Genomic DNA, 25,124 nt, shown 5'->3' with positions numbered 1-25,124 from the left:
ATCCTCCATCATCCCCTTTTCCTCCTGCCTTCAATCTTTCCCAGCATCAAGCAGGGTCTTTTCAAATGAGTCAGTTCTTTACATCAGGTGGCCAATGAATTGGAGCTGAAGCTTCAGCATCAGTCTTTCAAAAGAATACCCAGGACTGACTTCCTTTAGGATTGACTGATTTGATCTCCTTACTGTCCAGAGGACTCTCAAGAGTCTTCTCCAGCACCACAGTTTAAAGGCATCAATTCTTTGGTGCTCAGCCTTTTTATTGTCCAGTTCTCACATCCATACATGACTACTGGAAAAGCCATAGCTTTGACTATACCGACCTTTGTAGGCAAAGTAATGTCTCTGCTTTTAATATGCTGTCTAGGTGTGCCATAGCATTTCTTCCAAGGAGCAAGTGTCTTTTAATTTTGTGGCTGCAGTCACCATCTGCAGTGATTTTGGAGTCCAAGAAAGTAATGTCTGTCACTTTAAATAATACTGGTTTATTTTCAAGTTCTCAGGTTTCTTATAACAGAATCTTGTCTTTCTTGAAGCTATCCATTCTACAAATATCATCTAAAATTGTTCCCAACCTGAAGATAAGAATATTAAAGGCACAATCATTTTCTTCAAGTGACTCAAAATTACAGGCAGACTTCAACATATCTACATTAATAAGTGTAATATAAGCACACAATGTGTTGGTTTTATGGCAGTTGAGGAAGCATGGGGAAGATTAGCATTATACACTTATGCTTTCATTCTTCTTGACTCTAGATTTGGAAAATAAAAAAATCTTCTCAAACTCTATTTCAGCTGAGTGGTCATGTGATCCAGTTCTAGCCAATGAAATACTTTAGAATTTTTCTGTAGATAACTTGACTTCTAAAGAAACAGACAATATCTCACTAGCAGAATATTTTTGGCCTTCCTCATTATTCTGGATTGGAACACAAGTTGGAGAAAAGATGTTGTAGCAAGAAGATATCAAGAGCATGTTTCCTTGAATACATCTGTTAATTGGGTAGTCTACTCCCAGATTTCATATGTAATTAATCTAATCAACCCCTGACTTCTTTAGCCATTGCAGTAGGGCTACGTTTATTTTTAGGACAAACAGTGAGATGAGAAAAACAACAGCTAATTTTGCAGGCAGCAGAATATAGAGAAATATAGATGGAATGAGTCTACATGAAAAGTATATCATTTTATCTAAACCTTGAAAAATGAATAGGCTTTTCTGGATGTAAATACTAAGAAGTGGTGAGATTATCTGTATTTTAAGTACCACATGAGGTGTAAGAAAAATGCAAAGTTGAAATGGAGAGGATATGTTGAATATTTATGGGAGAGAAGTCTGAGAAGGAATGTGATGTTGTTTTGCGAGTGACTTGAGCTTTATATACCCAGATCTTCTCCTGAGGTCTCAATGATTCCTTAAGTAGGAAGTTCTTTAGGGGTTCCTGGACCTAATTTCAAAGCATAGGCAAGTGTATGTGTGTGTGTGCACACACGCCTGTGAAGGCGTCCCCTCAACAACAAGTAAAGTTCAGATATCAGCGGTGTCCAAAAATTCAAATAAATGTAACTCAGTTCTGATGCCATCCACTCCTAGATGGCATCAGAGTCCGCCAATAAAGGTTTCAGTCCCACAAGATGGCCCTTCACTTCAGAGACTAGTTGCAAGCCCTGTGCTTCTGACTGGCTGGCTTATATTAGAAATTCCCATGACCCCCTCCTGGAGTTCAGTTAATTGGCTAGAACAGCTCTTCAGGAAATGCATTTACTCATTAGATTGCTGATTTATTATCAGTCATTCGTGTTTGACTCTTTGTGACCCCATGGACTAAAGCCTGCCAGGCTCCTCTCTCCATGAGATTCTCTAGGCAAGAATATTCGAGTGGGTTGCCATTTGTTTCTCCAGGGGATCTTTCCAACCCAGGGATCAAACTTGAATCTCCTGAATTGCAGGTTCTTTACTGTCTGAGCTGCCAGGGAAGTGATTTATTATAAAGGATATTAAAGGATAAAAATAGCCAGATATAAAGATACATAGATTGAGGTTCTGAACAAAAGAATTTCTATCCTTGTGAAGTTTGGCCCAGAACCTAGAAGGTCTGGTTCTCCAAGCTGGAAGCTCTCCAAACCCTCTACTTTGGGGCGTTTATGGAGGTCTCATTACATAGGCATTAATTGTATAACTCATTGGCCATTGGAGATTAATTCATCCTCTACCCTTCTCCCCTCCCAGGAAATCAGAGGGTGGAATTGAAAGTTTCAGTATTCTATTCTTGGCTCCCTTGGCAAACAGTCCCTTCTACATGCTTTCTCTAGGTGCTTCCAAAAGCCCTCTTCATTAACGTAAAGCTGGTAGCAGTGGAAAGACATTTGTGATAAAATAAGAAGACACCCATTTCACCCATCTCATGGCTCTGCAGAATTTTCAGGAACTGAAGACAAGATATCAAATGTCTTAGCAAAAGATGATCTCATTGCTCTTATTGCTCAGGAAATTCCAAGGGTTTTGTGAGTTGCGTTGAAGGGCCAATTAGAAGCTGTGGATGAATACCAAATGTGTATTAGAAACACATTTTGATCACCTGAATGACCAAATATGTGTATATTTCTTGTAAATAATGATAATGCAGAACATATGCAGCCAATGTTTCATAAAAATTACTTGTGTGGAAAACAGATTGGGGGTATGAGTACAGCAAAGGCTTGATGTAAGTAACATACCCCAGGTATACTTCGTTCTGTGACTTCCATACAAATGTATTGAGATGATGTAATATAATGTAACTCCTCAGTGATATAATTCAAATATGATCTGTAAATCTCCATTATGAGAATGGCCCTTGATATTTTTGGAGAGATATCAGTATCCACATAAAGTTACAAAGGGTAAAATGAGCAAGAGTGCTCCTACTAAGATCCTAAAGCGAACTGTTGCTTTTGTTTTGTTTTGTTTTTCCTTCACCTGACAGAGCTTGTAGTTCATGAACTTCTGGGCCCAAAGCAAGGGACATCTGTTCAGTTGCGCTTTTCATTATTGATACGCTAATTAAAAATGACTTTTAGCTTTTATCATTTTGTATATTTTTCATTATACATATGCCCGGTGGGATTTCACCATGGGTGTTGTCTTAAAATTCTCAGACAAATAAACAAAGCAAACTATTCATTATTGCTTCTGGACTTAACGTTGTATATGATGTAACTCTAAGTGCTTTCTTTCACCTTTCTCCGGCCAGAATATTCTGGGATTTCCTCCAGGATCAAGATCAGCTCAGTGGGATCCATGCATCTGTAACATCTGGACTGTCTCAGTGTAGCCTTGTCACTGCACACAGAGGCGGGTGAAGGTTGAAGTTTTCATAAAGTACAGCAGCCTGCTTATATTTTGTAGCCAAAAGCACAAGCATATTGTCAGCTGCCTACTTTCTAATGCAGGGTTCTGATACATTATTTTCATTACTCACGCAACACCAGTCACAAAATACCAAGGCAAACTTACACCAAGCTAGAAACCATTCAGCATCTCTGTGGAATGCAGAGGAAAGAAGATAACCCCCCACCCTAGCCCTTCCTTTGGAACCATGGCTTTTAAACAGATATGATATATATTTATTATAGCACGTGAGAAGAGTTAGTAAAGCTATAAATAATAACAACATAATTGCAGAGTAACAACAACAAAAATCTGTCATGAACCTGTTTGAATATGTCTGCAACCTGTTGGGATTTTCTTGTTTTCCTCTCCTATCCAGCCTCTAACAGAGGGGTTGCTGCTGCTGCTGCTAAGTTGCTTCAGTCGTGTCCAACTCTGTGTGACCCCAGAGACGGCAGCCCACCAGCCTCCCCGTCCCTGGGATTCTCCAGGCAAGAACACTGGAGTGGGGTGCCATTTCCTTCTCCAATGCATGAAAGTGAAAAGTGAAAGTGAAGTCACTCAGTCGTGTCCGACTCTGTGTGACCCCAGAGACGGCAGCCCACCAGGCTCCTCCATCCATGGGAGTTTCCAGGCAAGAATACTGGAGTGGGGTGCCATCGCCTTCTCTGAACAGAGGGGTTACCCATTTCCAAAACTGCTGAAAAGTTAGGTCTCCCCTGTAGCTCAAACAGTAAAGAATCTGCCTGCAACGCAGGAGACTCAGGTTCGATCCCTGAGTTGGGACGGTCCTCTACAGAAGGGAGTGGCAATCCACTCCAGTATTCTTGCCTGGAGAATCCCATGGACAGAGGAACCTGGTGGGCTACAGTCCATGGGATTGCAAAGAGTCAGACAGGACTGAGCGACTAACACTAAGTGGGAGGAAGAACTGAGTTAAAATAGTAGATTAGACAATAGGGTATTTAAAAACGAATATCAGTAACATTTCATAAACACACATGGATAGATACAGTTGTAGATACATAAAAGGTGTTTTTGAATAGGGTTACACTTCTACACATTAACGTTGAACATAATGCTTAATATTTCAGAATGGATACAGTTATACAAAGCCACTTGATAATATATATTTATGGGTAATAATATATACCAAGTTGAAAAATCATGAATTTAATAATATCAAAAGGACCAAAATAATTTTTAGCATATAATTATTATAATTTTAACCAGCAAAATAAAGCAAATATGAATTTTCTAGTTTATTTAATTCTCATTACAGTATCAAAAATACTTTATTGATTTACAAAAATAACGTATTACAAAAATAAAACAAGTGACAGCATATGAGATTTCAATACTCCAAATAATTTTAAATTGTTATAAAACATGAACATGATGAAAGTCTTTTTTAAAACAAAGTTTAGAAAAGATGCGTATCGAGTAAAATCAGCATGCTACTTTCTCACGGGGCTTCCCTAATGGCTCAGACAGTAAAGAATTGGCCTGCGATGCAGGAGACCCAGGTTGCCAGTCCTGTTTCATGTGTTCTGTCATCTCTGCCCACTAACTTTTAGATGTCACATGCATGTATTCCATGATAGATGCTTGAGATACAGACTGTTAAGCATAAATATCATTCAGTTTCAGAATCACCTTGCTTATGGACAGCTAGAATTATAAGGTCAAAGATTTAGGAGATTGATCGTTTGGTTTGCAGTATTCTTGGAAGTTTCTTGCAGAAGATAAAATTTGAGGATAAGTTTTGAACAATAGATCAGAATTGGAAAGAAAGCAGATACTGCTGATAGCTGCAAGAAATATAAATAACAATGAAGTAAAGAAGAAAGGCAGCATATTCATCCACATGTATAAGGAACTGAATTGCTATAGGTTGTGGAAATTTTTAAAAAATATTGTCGTGAGACAAAGAAAATTTCCAAGCCCTCTTTTGTCATAACCAGGCATCATAAAAAAGAAACAGTAAAATATAGAGTGAATTATAACAATTTTCTTACAGGTCTAAGAATGATAAGAAAACTAGATAATCTGTGATTGTCACAGATATTCTTTGCAATTCCATGGACTGTCCATGGAATTCTCCAGGCCAGAATACTAGTGAGGATGGCCTTTCCCTTCTCCAGGGGATCCTCCCAACCCAGGGATTGAACCCAAGTCTCCCCGCATTGCAGGCAGATTCTTTACCAGCTGAGCCACAAGGGAAGCCCAAAATATAGAGTGAATTATACAAATTTCTGTACAGGTCTAAGAATGATAAGAAAACTAAATGACCTGTGATTATCACAGATATTAACTTTTCTTTTTCCTAAATCACACATTCTTCATTTTAATAATAGAAATAAATGCTATCAAATACTTATGAAAGAAATTGATGGATTCATATTAAAAATGAAAAACACAACATTCAGCAGAGCTTTGTTTTTCAAAAGATACTAGAAGTAGCTTTATTATTTTCAATTCTCTTTGATTTTATATTGCCATATTTGAGTAGTAATAATATTTGACAGATTAGATATAGTTGGATGGCATCATTGACTCAATGGACATAAGTCTGAGCAAACTCTGGGAGACAGTGAAGGACAGGGAAGCCTATCATGTTGCACTTCATAGGGTCGCAAAGAGTCAGACATGACTTAGTGACTGAACAGCAACTTACTATATGCTTTACATTTAATAGTCAAACCCTCACAAGAATTCTATGAAGTGGTGCTATCAGTATCTGTTTTTAAGAGAATAATTTGAGTACCAGGAAGTTGGATAATCCCCAAATCATCTGCCTAATAAAGCTTATGGCTGGAGTTTGAAACCAGGCTACATGGTTTCAGAACCCAGGTTCTTAATCCCTCTCTATTGAGTAATGGGTATCTTGAGTAATCCATTCTAGGAATGCTAACTTTTATATTAACATTTCATTTGGGAAGCTGTAGGTAAAACTTAATTGACCCACAATTTTACTTAAATATGACAGAATTCTGTTTTATTTAATCTATGTATTGGATACATATATAGGATATATATGTATATATAACTCATGAATTATATATATATATATATAATTCATGAATTATTTTTTAAAAATATTTAGTATACAATTGACAAACTTGATTTCCTTTTACCTTCTTTCTTTACTGCTTATATGATATAATTCAGTCAGTCAGTCAGTTCAGTCGCTCAGTCATGTCCAGCTTTTTGCAACCCCATGAACCACAGCATGCCAGGCCTCCCTGTCCATCACCAACTCCCGGAGTCCACTGAAACCCATGTCCATTGAGTCAGTGATGCCATCCAACCATCTCATCCTCTGTCGTCCCCTTCTCCTCCTGCCCTCAATCTTTCCCAGCATCAGGGTCTTTTCCAATGAGTCAGCTCTTCACATCAGGTGACCAAAGTACTGGAGTAATTAAATAAATGTAAATATTTACTTTTATCTAATTTTATTGTCATGGTTTTAGGATAGTCTTAACATTTCTACTATTATTTTGAAATCTTTTGCTTATAAACTATCATTCATAGAAATTTTATGGATAACTGAAATAAATCGAGATTAATTCCTATGCCATTTTAAAAAGAAAACATCAGTAAGAAGAAAACATTCACATTAATTCAAGTGTGAAATAGTGTGCATACTCATAGCCCATCATTGCTCTAATGACTGTTGACTGAAAAGACATTCAACATCTCATCTTTTAATAAAGTCTGACAACACACTCCTGATAATGTAGGCCTCATTGATTTTTCTTATTTCTGAATTTATTACATTTGAAATTTACAGATCCTTGGCTGACTTTTGGTATCAAATGGTACCATAAAGCATCATGCATTTAAGACAGTCCTTAAAATAGTCAAATATTGTATTACTCCGCTTTTACACCATTTAAAGACTACAAGAGCTCTGGCACTGCCTTGGAAACTCACTGAATGTTTAGTTTCAACTTCAGTTTTCCGTTGATAGGCTTTGACTCAAACAAATTAATACTTTATCTATTTATAGTTTATTCCATGCAGTCTTATTTTTGTGATGACTTCTGCTACATGAATTAAGGTATTCAATTTTATCCATTGTTAAGGATCCTATTCTCTTTTGATCATCACTTTCTTCTGGCATTCATTTCTACAATATGCCTTATGATGACTAACCCTAGATCTAATATTATAATTACAAAAATATTTTTGATGATTGACTAATTACTCTGTCTAGACTAGGACCCATTTGGTAAGATTGGTAATAAATCTTAGAATTGAAGATAACAGGAATATCTAAGAAAGCCACAAGTGAACAGTGCTTATTTCTTTAGCAATAAAGAGATTCAGCAATAAAGCTGTTACCTTGGGATAGCTTCTTTTATTTAAATCTTTCATTATTTATTATTTAAAATGTTTAAGCCCTATATCTTCAACAAGATTATACATTATAAGGACAATATTTTTCAAATTTCAGAAACCTCACAACAGCACTCAGTTCAGGGCCTTGTATAAAGTAGATAAAAATATCTTTAACTGATTGAAAACAAAAAATGTGGTGAATTAATATTTCAAAAGTTTACATAAGACTTAAACAAGTGAAATGTGACAGGGAATCCAGGCCAAATTGCATTTTGATAACGATCTCCTATGTGCTCCAACAAACCTGATTCATTTCTCAAGTTAATGACCTTTCCTCTAAGCCCACGATTTTCCCATTTGATTGTATATATTCCAGACTCCTCTGTGAAGTTTAATCTCTGGACTTTTTTTAAACAAATGGACATAGAGTCTAAGGTGCTTTGTGTGATGCTGCTTACAGATCACAATTACTAAATGATTGTAGATGACTTTAAATTTTAAAATTTAGATAATATAACCTCTATACTCTCTTCTAGTTCTAAAACCCATTCATTCATATTCCATGGCTTATAAGTTAGAGTTCAAGTAACTCAGCTAATACCAGCTCATCCATGACTCAGCCCCTACAGACTTTTCCAGGGTTTTCTCCTGACATTTACTCTTTGTTATGATCAACTAATGCAAAATTGCTTAAAAGTATTTTTAGTGCCCTGTCCTATTTCATGCCTCTGTGCCTTTGCCTACTTTCTATTCTTTTATCAGCCTAGCAAGTTCATCTTTCTAATCCCGTCCACGGGAAATTCTCTCTAAAGTCTTTCCCAAAGCTGCAGCGCTGCTGGGAAAATTCCTCTCTGACTCTCTCCTGTTCTGCACAGCTCTTGCACCTTGTGCATCATTTAATTTTACTGGTGAGACATTTGAAGTCATCTCTCTACCCTACTAAAATGTAAGCTGTTTAAATGTGGAAGCAGCCTTTCTCTATCTTTAACCACTAAGATGTTAAGATGAGGTGAACATAAAAACACACCTAGTCCACTTGCCATGTTTTATAATTGAAGACTGCTATAAATGTTAAATGCTATTTATATTTAAAATTTAATTTATATTTTATTTAGAACTGTCAAAGTATACATCAGAAATTACTTGCAAATCAAGTGAATTTTCTTACTCAAGTAATACATTTATATGTCAGTTCTGTGTTGTAAAAAATAAAAGTTCCCCTGGTCTGATAATGCATGTTCTCATGAGGATTAGAGAATTGGACTGATTTCCTGTCATGAAACAAGGAAATCCCATTAGTCTTTCTAAAAATCCTTCTGGTGGCCTTCTGAATACAGTAATATATTTGACAGCATATCTTTATAGATCTATGTCCTTGTTATCATAAGTCTAACTTTCATGTTCTAGAAGAACTTGCCATTGTCATCTGTCAATGATTAGCTATAAGGTAGGAAGTGTCATTGGAGGGAATAATATAGATTTTTTAAAATGTTTATTTCATATACCTTTATACTTTTGAACTTTACATAAGGTACACTTATATTTTTATTTTTAGTAAATAAAATAAATAGTGTATCTGACTGAGTTTGGTTCAATAACTATTTAATTAAGTCCCTCAAAAACAATTTATTTTGAAAATAATTGCCTTTTGAAAGAATTTGATCAATGTCTTCTTTATATGTTGTCTTTAACACTGTAAACCGGAGATGTAGTTTCTCTTTTCAAAATTTTGACTCTTTTGATTTAAGAATGAAATATACAGAAAATAACTGAAATAAAAACCAAGATCTATTTTGTCCTTTAATATTTCATCCTACCAACACAAAATAAAACATAATATCAATATTTCTACTGGAAATTTATATAGAGCAAACATAGTAATCATTGATCCAAATATATGCTTCCATTTTCCAGTAGAAATGAGTTTGCATGATATGACCCAAATAAAATATGCAGATTTCTGTTTTGTACCCCATTTTATCTAATGTTCTTCTTTAATTAATCTATAAAGTTAGTGCTGAATTGTTAGCAATTTCTGAAATACTGCCTCTATTTTATTTTATTTTTTCTGTTTCTTATGTCTTCCAATGTGCCTTTTCTCACTTGGATTTTTTTTAATGTGTTCATTTCTCTATGTTCTATGTACCAAAATGTTTTACTTTCAACTCACATTTGAATGCTAGGTTAGTTGAGTAAATAACTGTAGCTTCAACATTATTTGTACTGCTTCATTGTTCATTTTACAAATAAATAATCTGAGGTGAACCTCATTTTTTTCACTGTGTTTTATTTTTTAAGTTTCTGTTTTGACTCCTTGTCAATGAATGTTGGGGTCTTTTGTTCTGAACACATAACTCTTTCCAAAGGGTGGGAAATTTTCTTCGATTCCTACCATTCAGTTTTCATTAACTGGGTTATTCATCAAGTATTTATTATGCACCAGCTATGTTCCAGTCAGTATCTGAGTGTAGACGACAGAGTAGGTGATAAACAGCAAGTGCCAGAAGTCTAGGGAAGGAGATCAACAGTAAATAAATAAACGATTTTGATTGCAATCAACATTGTGAGGATAAAAATAGCAAAACGTGGAGTGCTTTGCATGAAGTGTGTTAGCCTATAAAACTCTGATAAGGAAGGCCCTGTGGATAGGTTGATAAATGAGCAGAGGTCTGAAAAAAAGTTGAGGTAATGAATCTAATATTTATTGTAAAAGTGTTTTAGACAAAGCAAACAGACATATACAAAGACTGATTCTTATCTGAGTTAATATGTTAAGCAACTGCAAGGAACGGAAAGAAAGCCAGTGTGGCTAGAGTGGAAGGAGCAAGGATAAAGCCAGAAGGAGATAATTTAGAAAGGTTACAATGACATCTGAATACTCAAGTCCTCTCATTGTAAAGGCTCTGTTATCCCTCTTGGGACATGTGCCATGAATCTTGAAAATTCTAGATTTGGTTTTCAACTTTCTAACGTTACTCTCATTCCTTGATTTTTCTTTCTTTCTTTCTTTTCTTATTTTTTAATGTAAGATAAAACCTCAGTTCAATCTTATAACTTAAGAGTGAATCACCAATTATATCCATTTTACTATTTATTGGAAGTGTTAAAAGAAAAACTAGTTATGTTTTTAATATCCAAGAATATAATATAGCATCAAATGTATCCGTTGTGTCCTATATATTTTATGGTTCTTGAATTTATGTCTATATTTACATATGAGACTCCACACTGACAGCTGGAGTGCTGTGTTCAAACCAGCTTGAACATTGTACAAAGCTGAGAAATGGGGAATCTGCTTGTAGGAGCTGTAGCTCTGCGGGGTTACATGGAAACTGGTAGCAGGGAGAAATCGCTGATACCACTGATACGTGTCTGGGTGTGGACTCCTTCAGGCCTCACGTGTTCAGGGCCTACAGGAGCAGAATGCTGGGAAACTGCTATGCTGCCCTATTTCTCTGACCCAAAACTTACTCTGCTGCTGCTGCTAAGTCGCTTTAGCCATGTCCGACTCTGTGCGACCCCATAAACAGCCTCCTACCAGGCTCCTCTGTCCCTGGGATTCTCCAGGCAAGAACACTGGAGTGGGTTGCCATTTCCTTCTCCAATGCATGGAAGTGAAAAGTGAAAGGGAAGTCGCTCAGTCGTGTCTGACTCTTAGCGACGCCATGGACTGCAGCCTTACCACGCTCCTCCATCCATGGGAGTTTCCAGGCAAGAGTACTGGAGTGGGGTGCCATTGCCTTCTCTGAAAGTTACTTTAGGTTTCCTCTAAATGAGAGCTCCCAGTTCACCTTCTAACTGTGGAATTACTTTATTCTGAAGACGTATACTAAAGTCAATAGCTCTGACTGTGAAGAAACATTCAAAGAAGCCACTTCGTATAGTCAGTAACTGACTGAATTCAGAGCACAAGCAAATGTTCCTTCTTCAGGAAAAGGTTTTGTTTTTTTTTTTTTTTTAATATAGTTTGTCTAGTCAAGGCTATGGTTTTTCCAGTAGTCATGTATGGATGTGAAAGTTGGGCTGTGAAGAAAGCTGAGCACCAGAGAATTGATGCTTTTGAAATGTGGTGTTGGAGAAGACTCTTAAGAGTCCCTTGGACTGCAAGGAGATCCAACCAGTCCATTCTAAAGGAGATCAGTCCTGTGTGTTTTTTGGAAGGAATGATGCTAAAGCTGAAACTCCAATACTTTGGCCACCTCATGTGAAGAGTTGATTCATTGGAAAAGCCTCTGATGATGGGAGGGATTGGGAGCAGGAGGAAAAGGGGACGACAGAGGATGAGATGGCTGGATGGCATCACTGACTCGATGGACGTGAGTCTGGGTGAACTCTGGGAATTGGTGATGGACAGGGAGGCCTGGCGTGCTGCGATTCATGGGGTTGCAAAGAGTCAGACACGACTGAGCGACTGAACTGAACTGAACTGAACATTGATTTAGATGAGATTATCATTTTCTTTGTTTATTATATCATTTTGCCTTCTATCTTATATCTTACTGGTTTGTTCTGCTCTCCTCTCTTATACTACTATCCATTTGATTTTATTTTAATATTTTCCTTTCACTTCACTGGAATGTGAGTGGGGAGAAATGCTCAGTCAACACTTGTATTCTTTCAACCATATTGAATCAGATATCCCACTAGATATTTACCTAAAAATGACACAGTCTCTCCAGCTTGGTGCTCATAAACAGTAAATAATAGGAACAAACTAAGCAGGAATATTTCTATATTAATAATTGAGAAATTTTTCCTCTGGAAATAGTTCTCAGTGGGAATGGATACTTGCCATTTCTTTAATAGTAGGCATATACAGAGCTTCCCTGGCAGCTCAGCTGGTAAAGAATCCACCTGCAATGCAGGAGATCCCAGTTTGATTCCTGGGTCGGGAAGATCCCCTGGAGAGGGATAGGCTACCCACTCCAGTATTCTTGGCCTTCCCTGGTGGCTCAGACGGTAAAGAATCTGCCCACAATGTGGGAGACCTGGGTTCGATGCAGGTAGATTTTTTTACCAGTTGAGGTACCAGGGAAACCCATATATTTGCATAAACAAGTTTAAAATGTTTTACTTTATAAAGCAACTTCCAGTACTTCAAATCCTATTGAATATTTTGCCTAATAACATTATTTTTCCTTAAGAAATTAAGGTTACATGCCAAATTTGTGAGCTAACAAAATCACCATTCTTTCAAAATAATAAATATAAGTAACATATGAACATAATAAGACTTTTATTTGAAATTGCATGAGAGATCTGAAGTTCAAGTGAATTTAATTATTGGGGTATTATCACACATTTTTAAGTGAAAACTGACATTGCAAATGCCAATTATGTTGTTTCTCAAAAATGCTTTTCTGTTAGGAATAGCACAGGCATTCCAAAAAAAGAGTTGACAATTTAGTTAGAAATATTAAAGAATTGATATTAAGAAAGGTACACAAAATAAAGAAAATGAATTACATTATATTGATCATCATTATTAAAAATATTTCATGTAGAAGGTGTAAATGTATTCATTATCCAGGATATAGAATAAGAATTAATAGTTAAAAGTCATAAGAAACTTTGTTTCAAACCAGTGTAAGACATTTTATTGTAAGTGTAAGACAATGTAAATTTTATTAGATCCTATATATACACCAGTGGCCCTTGCTCGCCTGTGAGCTGCTGAAACCCCATCCCATGGGAGTGTTCGAGTTAAGACTGGGATTCCATGTGTTAAGAAACTTACAGAGAAAACTTACAGTGCTATTTTTTGTTGTCTAATCGGTACCACATGCCCAACTCTTTCCTGATCCCATCGACTGTAGCCTCCCATGCTCCTCTGTCTTTAGGATTTCCCAAGCAAGAATACTAGAGTGGGTTGCCATTTCCTTCTCCAGGGGGATCTTCCTCATCCAGGAATCAAACCCACATCTCCTGCATTGCATTGTATTCTTTACCATGGAGCCACTGAAGAAGCCCAGTACTATGGGGCTAATAAAATGATGTCTAAGTTTCCATCTAAAAGATTCTATAATCTTTTTCTAAATGTTGTTTCTCTATAAATACAGGGATCACAAGTCATGTGTCTTTGCTTAAGGTTAGATTAGGTCCTTTAGAAAGTTTGTTGGTGTTTTGCTTTTGCTAAACAATGGATTTTTGTTGTATTTGTTAAATAATCACTCTCTCTTATTTATTAGCAATACTCTAAATGAATGCTTTCCTAAAATTAGGAAAATAGAACAATGTAATTTGATTATTATTTATGTTTCTTTAATCTGTCAGACAGTGTTACTACTTTCTAGGAAAATGGATGTTAGGTTTAAATTACAAGAATCTAATTTTCTAATCTTGTCATCTAAAATTGCAAGATTAAATTTCACTGTAAACAATTGGAGACGATTTTTAAAGTAAATCTGCAGTTGCCATTTTCTTTCCGTTACTCCAGGTGCTCTGTTTCTTCAGAGGGAGCATTTTGTGATAGGTTTGAGAGCTTAAGTGGGTAAGATTAGAACACTTTAGAGAAGGAAAAAGAGTTAATATTTGCTACCTAAGTATAGCATCTTCAATATTTTAAGCTGTAGATGATTTCATAGGTCTGTTTCTCACAGCACTAAAATTGGATGATTCCTTAAGGGTTATTTTAAAAGGAATCAGAGAAAATTCATGTTATATCTTATATAGAGCTGCCTCATGTAATCTCTTTGTAATAAAATCTGAAAAAAAATTACAATATATCACCTACAAAAAAAAAAGTTTAAAAATCTCAATGTTGATTAGAATTTCTGTATTATTGTTCAATGACATTTCCATTTTGTTTAAACAACCCATTATTTAGTTGGCATACACTTTACAAAAATTTTATTTATATCTCTTTTTCTTCTATATGATCAGCCATGAACTATACTTGCAGTTCACAAAGACCTAAACATAATGTTGTGATGAAATTAGCTGTTTGTACAACAAAATCTTTTCACTTTCCTCCTGAACACAAAGCCAGATTACGTTTTTCAGATTTTCTTGTAGTTTTCAGATTTCCCACGCATGATCCTCCATTTTCCATCTTCTCTTGTTTGATTCTGGATTCAGAGGGTCTAGAGGAGGACTCTGAGGCCTCTGGAATGAAGGAGCCACGTTATGGGAAGAGTCTGGGTCCCTGAATGACTGTGCACAGCAGGACCACCAGCCATCCCTGCCGGCCTGCACAGAAATAAACCTTGAAGTTTCTTACAGTGCTTAGCCTGTATTTCTAACAGAAGTCAAGAGAAGACATATATATATGTGTATATATATACACACACACATATATATATATACACATATTTTTTTTTTACTCTGTTTGTGAGAAAGCATCATCAGTGTTTATCAAGACATAAGATATCTATTTTTAGTGTAAATTCACTCTGAGTTTAAAGAAAAATTACTTATCTTCAGGTTGGGAGGGCCTCCCTGCAGAAGGGCAGCAGACATAGTGTCAGAGCACATGCAGCCTAAAGGTGATGTGCCGAGCTGGTGCTGAGTCCCCAGCTTTTGAAGCTGGAGAAGGTTGCCCACTTAGGAGGGCTGCCCCTTTTAAAGAGTGTCAGCCCTGGAGAGGGTAGAGGGTAGATCCCTTCCAGAGGGTCTAGAAATGCCATGCAAGATTTTGGAGCTTGAGGAGGGAAGAGGGTTCCTTGCGTAAGGGTGCTGCCAAGCCCTAGTGTTGGAGTCTGCATGGGGTGAGGATTCCCGAAGGGAGCGGACAAGGTGCGGACTATCACGTAGGAGGCACTGAGGAGGCTGTTGTCTGTCCATTAGCAGGGATCCACCAGCGGGCAGTGTGAATTCCAGGATTACTGAGGAGTGTAGGATGTCTGAGATGGAACTTCCTTGGGGGGAATTCCCTAAGGAGGAAGTGAACAGTGCTAGAGATAGGAAATTGGTCATCTACAGGAAGAATAACCAGTGAACAGCACTAGAGATAGGAAACTGATTACCTACAGGAAGATTAACCAAATACGTAAATATGTTAAGGATGACTTAAGGCAGTTTACTCACTATTAGAGAAGTTAGTTACAATTTGTAAAAGAGAAAAAGAAAACTAGAAAGAAACCTGTAGTAGCACACTGAAATTGAAAGGATTGAATGTTGGTTCAACTGGATGTATAGACTTGTTCTATCCACTGAGAGAGCTTGGGAGAGGGACACTCCATAGCAATGAGCACGTGTAGCAGCTGCTGCTTGGAGGCTGAATGTATATAATACTATTTATCTATATATATTATCTATACAATATATATTATTTACACTATAAATTATATAACAACATATAATATTGATTATAACTTTTGAATAAAATTGAAAACCGTATTTCCAAACACAAATAAATAATCAGGGCTGAAGATGCAAAGAGGAATGGAGCATTTCTAAAGTAACTCCCCCATAAAATATGTCCTAATTACAAAAGGAAGAAAGGAATATATAAGAAAAAGTAGAAGAGTTAGGTAGACAGCTTCTTAATCATGTTATGAGTTTCGTAATTTTGATGGTTATATTATGAGCATGTAGGAAAAGTCCTTGTTGATAGGAAATATTAAGGTATTTGAGAATGATGGGTGGGGTTGCTTAAAGAAAAAAATCTAGAAGTTTCAATAATTATTTATATATTATAAATTTAAGAAACTAACCAATAGAATTAATGCTAATAATGCCATTCAGTTGCTAAGTCATGTTCGACTCTTTGCTATCCCATGGACTGTACTATGTCCGGCTCCCTTGTCCTTTACTATCTCACAGAGTTTGCTCAAATTCATGTCCATTGAATCAGTGATGCTATCTAACCATCTCATCCTATGCCTCCTCCTTCTCCTTTTGCCTTCAATCTTTCCCAGCATCAGGGTCTTTTCCAAACAGTCAGCCCTTCACATCAAGTGGACAAAGTATTGGAGCTTCTGCTTCAGCATCATTCCTTCCAATGAATATTAAGGACTGCTTTCCTTTAGGATTGACTGGTTGGATCTCCTTGCAGTCCAGGGGACTCTCAAGAGTCTTCTCCAACATCACAGTTTGGAAGCACTGATTCTTCAGTGCTCAGCCTTCTTTATGGTCTAACTCTCATATCTGAACATGACTACTGGAAAACCCATAGCTTTGGTTGGCAAAGTAATGTCTCTGTTTTTTAAATATGCTGTCTAGGTTTGTCATGGCTTTTCTCCCAAGGAACAAGTGTCTTCCAATTTTGTGACTGCAGTCACAATCTGCAGTGATTTATGAGCCTAAGAAAATAAAATCTGTCATCGGTTTCACTTTTTCCCCTTCTATTTGCCATGAAGTGATGAGACCAAATGCCATGATCCTAGTTTTTTGAATGTTGAGTTTCAAGCCAGATTTTTCATTCTCCTCTTTTACCCTCATCAAGAGGTTCTTTAGTTCCTCTTCACTTTCTGCCATTATAGTGGTATCATCTGCATATCTCAGGTTGTCGTTATTTCTCCCAGCAATCTTGATTGCAGTTTGTGCTTCATCCAGTCCAACATTTCACGTGAGGTACTCTGCATAGAAGTTGAATAAGCAGGGTGACAATACAGAACTTTGTCGTACTCCTTTCCCAGTTTTGAACCAGTCAGTTGTTCCATGCCCAATTCTGACTGTTGCATCTTGACACACATACACATTTCCCAGGAGATATAGCAATAAAATGGAACACTAAATTGAAAATAGCAAAGGATTTGAACAAACATATCACAGACTAAAATATGGTAGTGATCAATAAACAAGTGAAAAGTGTTCAGTATCGTTAATCAACAGAAAAATCCAATGTGAAACCACAATTGCATACTATTTTATATGTAGCAGGATGGCTAAAATTTAAAAATGTAAAAAAGAACATATAACTGAATATTTATATGGAAAAAATGAATAATAACCCTATTCTCATTCTATAAAAATAAAATCATCATCATCATCGTTTAAGACAAAGTAACCGTAAAACCTAGAACCATAAATCTAGAAGAAAGCATAGAAAAATGTGTTTAATGACCTGGATGTCATAGATTAGCACGTAGCAAGATGAAAAGCAATTAGATTTTACAACCAGCTTCGAGAAATCTTTGCCATTTCCAACAAAGTTAAGAAGTATTTTTACTCCTAAGTATTTATCACAAAGGTCAATGAATACAAAAACATTTTTACAAGAATGTTCATAGTGTTTTAAGTCTTAATAATAAGAAATGAAAAACCCAAATATCCATCAACAGGAAAGCTAGTTAGCTATCTGTGATTCATTAAAACAATAGAAAACTGCTTGGTATAAAATGTAATAGACTGATACACACAAAGAATACACATAAAAAAATCTTATAGATATTATGCAAAGTGAATAAAACTAGAAGCAAAAAAGATGACATATTGTATGCTTTCATTTAGTAAAATAGTCAAAAATAACCTACAGCAGTAGAAGTCAGATAGCAATTGCCTCTGTGAAAAGGGGTTTGACTGAAAAGAAGATTGTTATAAGGAAAATTTCCAGGGTGAGAATTTGTTTTGGGTGGTGAAAGCTCATCAAACAGATAATGTAAGAAAAGTACGTTTTATAGTGCGTAATTTATTCTTCAATTTAAAAATAATTTGCTGAAGTTTCACTTATAAAGGGATTGGTTAGGGTGCAGTTTTAACTCACTTGAATAGAGTTTATTGTTTATTAAATTCAGAGCATGGTTACACTGGCTTGGGGAGGATGACACCTCACCCACTGAACTAACAAAGGGAGGAAGGCAGGAAGGAAGGCAGGCAAGTAGACAGACAAAAGCACTTGATTTTTTGTTTCTCTTTTGTATAACTAACAAATATTTATTGAGCACCTGCTCTGTCCTCTATTCAGGCTTTGCAAATAGAGTGATAAATAAGTCAAATGACTCACTGCCTTCGCAAAGCTTCTAGTGGGGAGAAATGAATTAAGTGTACAATGTCAGATATTCCGCTTGAATGGAAGCAAGGAAGTCCACACGGAGAAGACACTTGAGTAAGCTAAAAATGAACAATGAAGGAAGCCACTTAGAAATTTTTGACAAAAGATATTAATTTAAGAATTTATTTTGATAGTGCAGATAAATTATCTTTTACGTTATAGTTTTTATTTTGTTATTTTATGTAGAAATGGTATGAAAATAATGAAGATAAATATGATTTTTTAAATGTAATGTATCATTACTTTTATTTTTGAAAAAAATATAGTTTTGGCATCAGTGTAAGGACTGGAATTTAGGAGGATATTATTATCTAATACATAAACAAAATTATACTCTTACAAAACCAAATGATGCTATTAGGAAATTTTACAGTCACTTGTCAGAATTTCTTACACATAAGAGACGATCTAGGGTTTCCATTCCTTGCATATGTTTAGAGTGTCACCCCGGACTTCTGCTACTGCTGAACATCTGTGTTTTGTTTTCACTGAAAGATGTCTCATTTGGACTGCCAAAAGAGAAGGGGGTCATTAGTTATTCAATAATGTGAAGTTATCCAGCAGACTATCCCTGTATGAGGAATATTAATGTCAGTAGATTCATAGCCATTACGATTAATCCTAAGGATTGCTTCACACTGGGAATCGTTATAGGCATAATTTCAAAGGAGAATGTCAAACTATCACACATCTCAAAATAAAAACAGAATCAGTTTTATATAGCATTTACTTTTTGGGAAACATTTTTAAGCTGATATTTTCTGAATACTAAAGTGAAAACATAAAGAATGAACAAGGTAGGTATTTATGTGTCTGCTGAATTCCCAAGATTCGAGTTATATTTCTGTAGCTTGTGTTCATGTATTTTAGTGAAAGATGAATACTTCATGTGACTGCGCTCTATTAATTTATTTATTTTATAAATTACAACAAGTTGGTATCCCTCATGCTGAACAACTGGAAACTTTCAATTTTACTTGAAAGCCCATATTCCGGAAGAGAAACAAGCAGCTGTACAGTACACATCTTTAATATCCTTATTACTACATGAGAATGTATAAAACCAATTCATTATAATTTGAATTATTTTGATCATACATAAGCCAAAGGTACTATTACAGGTTTTGATATGAATAGTTGGAATAAGTGGTTCATTCTTTTTGCTGCTTAATGTATCTTTTAATATTCATGTTTGTGCTCTTCTAAAATGTATAAATATAATAGACATGCAAATATGTCTTTCTAAAATGCCAAAGTGACTTTTTATATTTGATAATTAAAGACTCTCTGGGAGACTATTAGTAAGATAGTTGGTGATTTTTTATATTTAGGTACATATTATATAAGCTTTTATTCAATATATGTGTGTGCTGTAGGCTAAGTTGCTTCAGCTGTCTGACTCTTTGCGGCCCCATGGACTGTAGCTGGCCAGACTCCTCTGTCCATGGGATTTTCCGGTCCAGGATATTGGAGTGGCTTGCCATGCTCTCCATCAGGGGATCTTCCTGATCTAGGGACAGAACTCACGACTCTTACATCTCCTGCATTGGCAGACAGGGTCTTTAACACCAGCACCACCCTGGAACCCCTATGTAGATCTATATTCACTCACTACAGTCACACTTTGAATTTAAAAGTAATACAAACAAATAGCTGATATTCACAGAACAAATGGATTAATAACTTAGTGATACATAGCAGCATAGAGATCATGTTGACCAAATCTTTATTTTTTAAAATGGAAACAATTCTGATTTCATCTTCCTGTTCCTTAGTATACTATAAAATGGAAGTTTTATTAAAACAAGAGAGTGCATGGAAAGACTGCACACTTGCACGTGTGCAGTGTCCCTTTATATAAATATAATTAAATTGCTTATATATTTGGTAATTATTCATTATAAGCTACCAGTAAAACTTTGTTTCAAGACACCATTTGTCTTTGAAGATGTGACTCTGCTATACATGAGGTATTGCTCAAATAGGTTATCCCATATCTTTTACCATGTGTCTATTTGACCTCTACTATTATTTCCCAGCCCTCCAGTCATGCATGTGCAAGGTTTGAATCACAAGTTGTTGTTTTCAGTCACTCAGTCACGTCTGACTCTTTGCAGCATGGACTGCAGCATTCCAGGCTTCCCTGTGCTTCACTATCTCTCAGAGTTTGCTCAAACTCATGTCCATTGAGGCAATGATGCCATTCAACTACTTCATCTTCTGTCACCCTCCTCTCCTTCTTGCCTCAGTCTTTGCCAGTATCAGTCTTTCCCAACAAGTTGGCCTTTGTATTAGGTGGCTGAAGTATTGGAGCTTCAGCTTCAGCATCAGTCCTCCCAGTGAAGATTGAAGTCTGTCACTGTTTCCTTTTTTCTCCATCTTTGCCATGAAGTGATGGAACTGGAGCCATGATCTTAGCTTTTTGAATGTTGAGGTTTAAGTCAGCTTTTGCACTCTTCTTTTTTATCTTCATTAAGAGGCTCCTTAGTTCCTCTTCACTTTCTGATACTAGGATTGTTTCATTTGCATATCTGAGATATTGATACTGCTTAATTCCAGTTTGTGATTCATCCAGCCCGGCACTTCACATGATGTACTCTACATAAAAGTTAAATAAGCAGGGTGATGATATATAGGCTTGAAGTACTCCTCTCCCAATACTGAACCAGTCCATTGTTCCTGGTCCAGTTCTAACTGTTGCTTCTTGACTTGCATACGTATTTCTCAGGAGGCAGGTAAGGTGCTCTGGTATTCTTGTCTTTTTATGAATTTTTCACAGTTTCTTGTGATCCACACAATCAAAGACTTTAGTGTAGTCAATGAAGCAAAAGTAGATGTTTTTCTGGAATTCTCATGCTTTTTCTATGACCTGATCGATGTTGGCAGTTTAATCTGTGCTTTCTCTGCCTTTTCTAAACCCAGCTTGTACATCTGGAAGTTCTCAGTTCACATACTGGTGAAGCCTAGATTGAAGAATTCTGAGCATTACCTTTCTCACATGTGAAATGAATACAATTGTATGGTAGTTGGAACATTCTTTGGCATTGTACTTCTTTGGGATTGAAATGAAATCTGACCTTTTGCAGTTCCATGGCCACTCCTGAATTTTCCAAATTTGCTGACACATTGAGTGCAGCACTTTCACAGCATCATCTTTTAGGATTTCAAATAGCTCAGCTGAAATTCTATCCCCTCCACTACTCTGTTCATCAAGGCCCAATTGACTTTACACAACAGGATGTCAGGCTCTAGGTAAATGATCACACCATCATGGTTATCTGGGTCCTGAAGACCTTTTATGTACTCTGTGTATTCCTGCCACCTCTTAATATCTTCTGCTTATGTTAGGTACACATAGTCTCTGTCCTTCATCGTGTCCATCTTTGCATAGAATGTTCCCTTGCTATCTCTAATTTTCTAAGAGATTTCTAGTCTTTCCCATTCTATGGTTTGCCTCTACTTTGCATTGTTCACTTAAGAATGATTTCTTTTCTCTCCTTGCTATTCTTTGAAACTCTACATTCAGATGGTTATTATATCTTTACTTTGCTCCTTTGCCTTTCACTTCTCTTCTTTTCTCAGATATGTGTAAGGCCTCCTCAGACAACTAATTTGTCTTGCTGCTGCTGGTGCTGCTAAGTCACTTTAGTCGTGTCTGACTCTGTGCGACCCCATAGATGGCAGCCCACCAGGCTCCCCCATCCCTGGGATTCTTCAGGCAAGAACACTGGAGTGGGTTGCCATTTCCTTCTCCAATGTATGAAAGTGAAAAGTGAAAGTGAAGTCGCTCAGTCATGTCCGACTCTTCATGACCCCTTGGACTGCAGCCTACCAGGCTCCTTCATCCATGGGATTTTCCAGGCAAGAGTACTGGAGTAGGGTGCCATTGCCTTATTTGTCTTGTTACATTTCTTTTACTTGGGGATGTTTTGGTTACTTTCTCCTTTACAATGTTATCAACCTCTGTCCATAGTTTTTAAGCACTCTGTCTGTCAGGTGTAATCCCTTGAATCTATTTGTCCCTTCTATCATATAACATAATGGATTTGATTTAGGTCATACCTGAATGGCCTAGTGGTTTTCCCTACTTTCTTCAATAAGTCTGAATTTTGCAATAAGGGGTTCATGATCTGAGCCACAGTCAGTTTCTGGTCTTGTTTTTGCTGAGTGTATAGAGCTTCTCCATCTTAGGTTGCAAAGAATAGAATCAATTTGATTTTGGTTTTGACCATCTGTCCACGTGTAGAATTGTTTCTTGTGTTGTTGAAAGAGGGTGTTTGCTATGAGCATTACATTGAATCACCATACAAAGACTAAATAATTAAAAGAAATATTGGCTCATTTAATTAATCTAACCTTTTGTTTTTCTATAGGAGGACGTCAAAAAGGAATATTTGCAAAAGGAACAAAAGAGAGAATGGAAAAGTTTCAAGGTACAATACCATATATTGCAACAAATATTTAGGATAGCTATTTATTCAAACTGCATTAAATGAGTAATAGCTTTTCCAGAGAGTATGAATATTAAAGAAAGTGAAATTTTTATTATAATAAATGGATGCTAAAGTATTTAGTAGAAATACTAAAATATCATTTGTTCTTATATATTAATACTGCTGTGTAAGAAACATATCAAATAAATTTGTGGTAACTTGTTTTTCTCTTAGAGGGAAGATTATGCATTTAGTACCTTCTGTGTGTTTAGATTATGTATGCTACATCATTTAACCCCAATAACTCCTGTGATTACTTTTCTTATTTTATGGAGGAGGAAACCAAAGACTGGAGGTTAAGGAAATGGTTCAAGAAACTTCCAGTGAAACAGCTTGGGTGAAACAACAAAAGAAGGAATGGAAAATTCAAGATAAAATGAGTTCCTTGAAATTTAATGTCTCTTTCTATGAGAGACATAGAAAGTAGCTTGCAAGTGATATTAAAACTATACTTTGTAATATATGCATCAAAAGAAAAGCTGTTGACTCTAATGATCTCCATTTTGCTATGAGATTAATCCAAATTTTGTCACTTTGAAAAATTTACTGCCAGAATCATTATCACCATCACTGTCTCCACCATCACGTATCCAGTACCATTTGTAAGATACGCACAGTAGGTGAAGCAGCTGTAAATATTTCATTCATGTATATCACTAAATATTTGTATGTTTAAAAGCAAAAATGGTATAACTCTGAAGACTATATCACAACTGAGACACGTAAGCTCTGATTTGTGCAAAATAATCAAAAGGAACACAAAATAAGGTCCTAAGACAATGCACCACATTTTAGAGTAGCAAGCTCTTTTTTTTATGGCTAACACAGTAGAGTGTTCTGTGAGATACCACATCATTGGTATGAAGTAAAAATGTCATACATTTAAATGGGACATTTTATTTTTCAAAAATGCTCCAGCAGACACCTCCAATAAAAAGAACGAAGGGTAAATGTTTTTCAAACAGTTCAATCCAACATAGGTAGGTGCTGCACAACGACTATATGACCTTAAGCCTAGAAAATGTCTTTTCTAGGTGTTGTAGTCGTGTGGGGTGGGGGAGTCTACCTAAGACTTAGAAGAGACAAGTGTGTCAGAAAGATTTTTCAAATATTTATTTCTGTTGAAGGAACAGTGAAACAAAGGGTAGAATGAATCCCTACATCAAAATACTACCTTCTATAACCACATGCAACAATGAAATATTTGAGCTGAATGACAGCTTGCTCTCGCCATGGTAAATTTCTAATTCAGTGTTCTAGATAAGCTATTCTTTCTAAGTTTGCTCATATTCTTGTCAATGAGCTTTGATTTTTCTCCCATTGGGAATTTTCATGGCTCCAAATATTATAATTTACCAAAAATATAAGGTTAAATCTATTACTGAAATATATAGTATTTTTTCTTTTAAATTCTAGTTCTAAAATAAAATTAGATCATGTCTATGCTCACACACAAAATAAAAATAAATAAATAAAGCTATTTTGATGCTTTCCATTTTCCTTAAAGAAATTTAAATCTTAAAAAAAAAATAATTTGCATGTGATTTTGTAAGAATTTTGCCCCTACCAAAATCCTGTCTGCTGAACTTTCAATTCTCTAAAAGACCATTCTCTCTCTTTTCTAAAACACCTTTACCTGAGTTAATTTATAACTGCTAATTTTCAGCTTAACTACTACACTGTAATTTCAATAAGGGAAAGAGATTGACAGGCACAGTGCCTGTCACATAATGGGAACTTGATAATTATGAAAAATGAATGAATTATATACACACTAGCAGCAGATGCCTTTGCTATTGAAGTGATCTGGAATAAAGGGGACATAACTTTGTCAATGTCACCCCAAATCTATGATGAGGGAATCCTTGGAAAATCTGGGAGTTCAAAGTCCTTCATCCAAGCTATTTTTTTCTTTAATAATTTTCTTCTGTAGAAATATTGTTATTGTGAAACAAAACTCCATCTCAGATGAGACTTATACTCA

At 36.0% G+C, this 25,124-nt stretch overlaps 1 protein-coding gene across 3 annotated transcripts in view; it reads left to right on the top strand.

The window, feature by feature from the left end:
- CNBD1 (cyclic nucleotide binding domain containing 1) overlaps nt 1-25,124 on the top strand; it is a 506,340-nt gene that overhangs the window by 461,448 nt on the left and 19,768 nt on the right. For all 3 annotated transcript variants that reach the window (XR_009490548.1, XM_025001902.2, XM_059874508.1), the window contains one exon: nt 23,021-23,080. Coding sequence is in view for 2 of the 3 variants with exons in the window: in XM_025001902.2 (XP_024857670.2) it covers nt 23,021-23,080 (60 nt within the window). In the remaining variant the exon portion in view is untranslated. The remainder of the gene's footprint in view (nt 1-23,020; nt 23,081-25,124) is intronic.

This window comes from Bos taurus, chromosome 14 (genome assembly GCF_002263795.3).
Source record: "Bos taurus isolate L1 Dominette 01449 registration number 42190680 breed Hereford chromosome 14, ARS-UCD2.0, whole genome shotgun sequence".
In the NCBI taxonomy this organism is placed as follows: domain Eukaryota; kingdom Metazoa; phylum Chordata; class Mammalia; order Artiodactyla; family Bovidae; genus Bos; species Bos taurus.
This window is presented reverse-complemented; position numbering and strand designations above follow the sequence as displayed.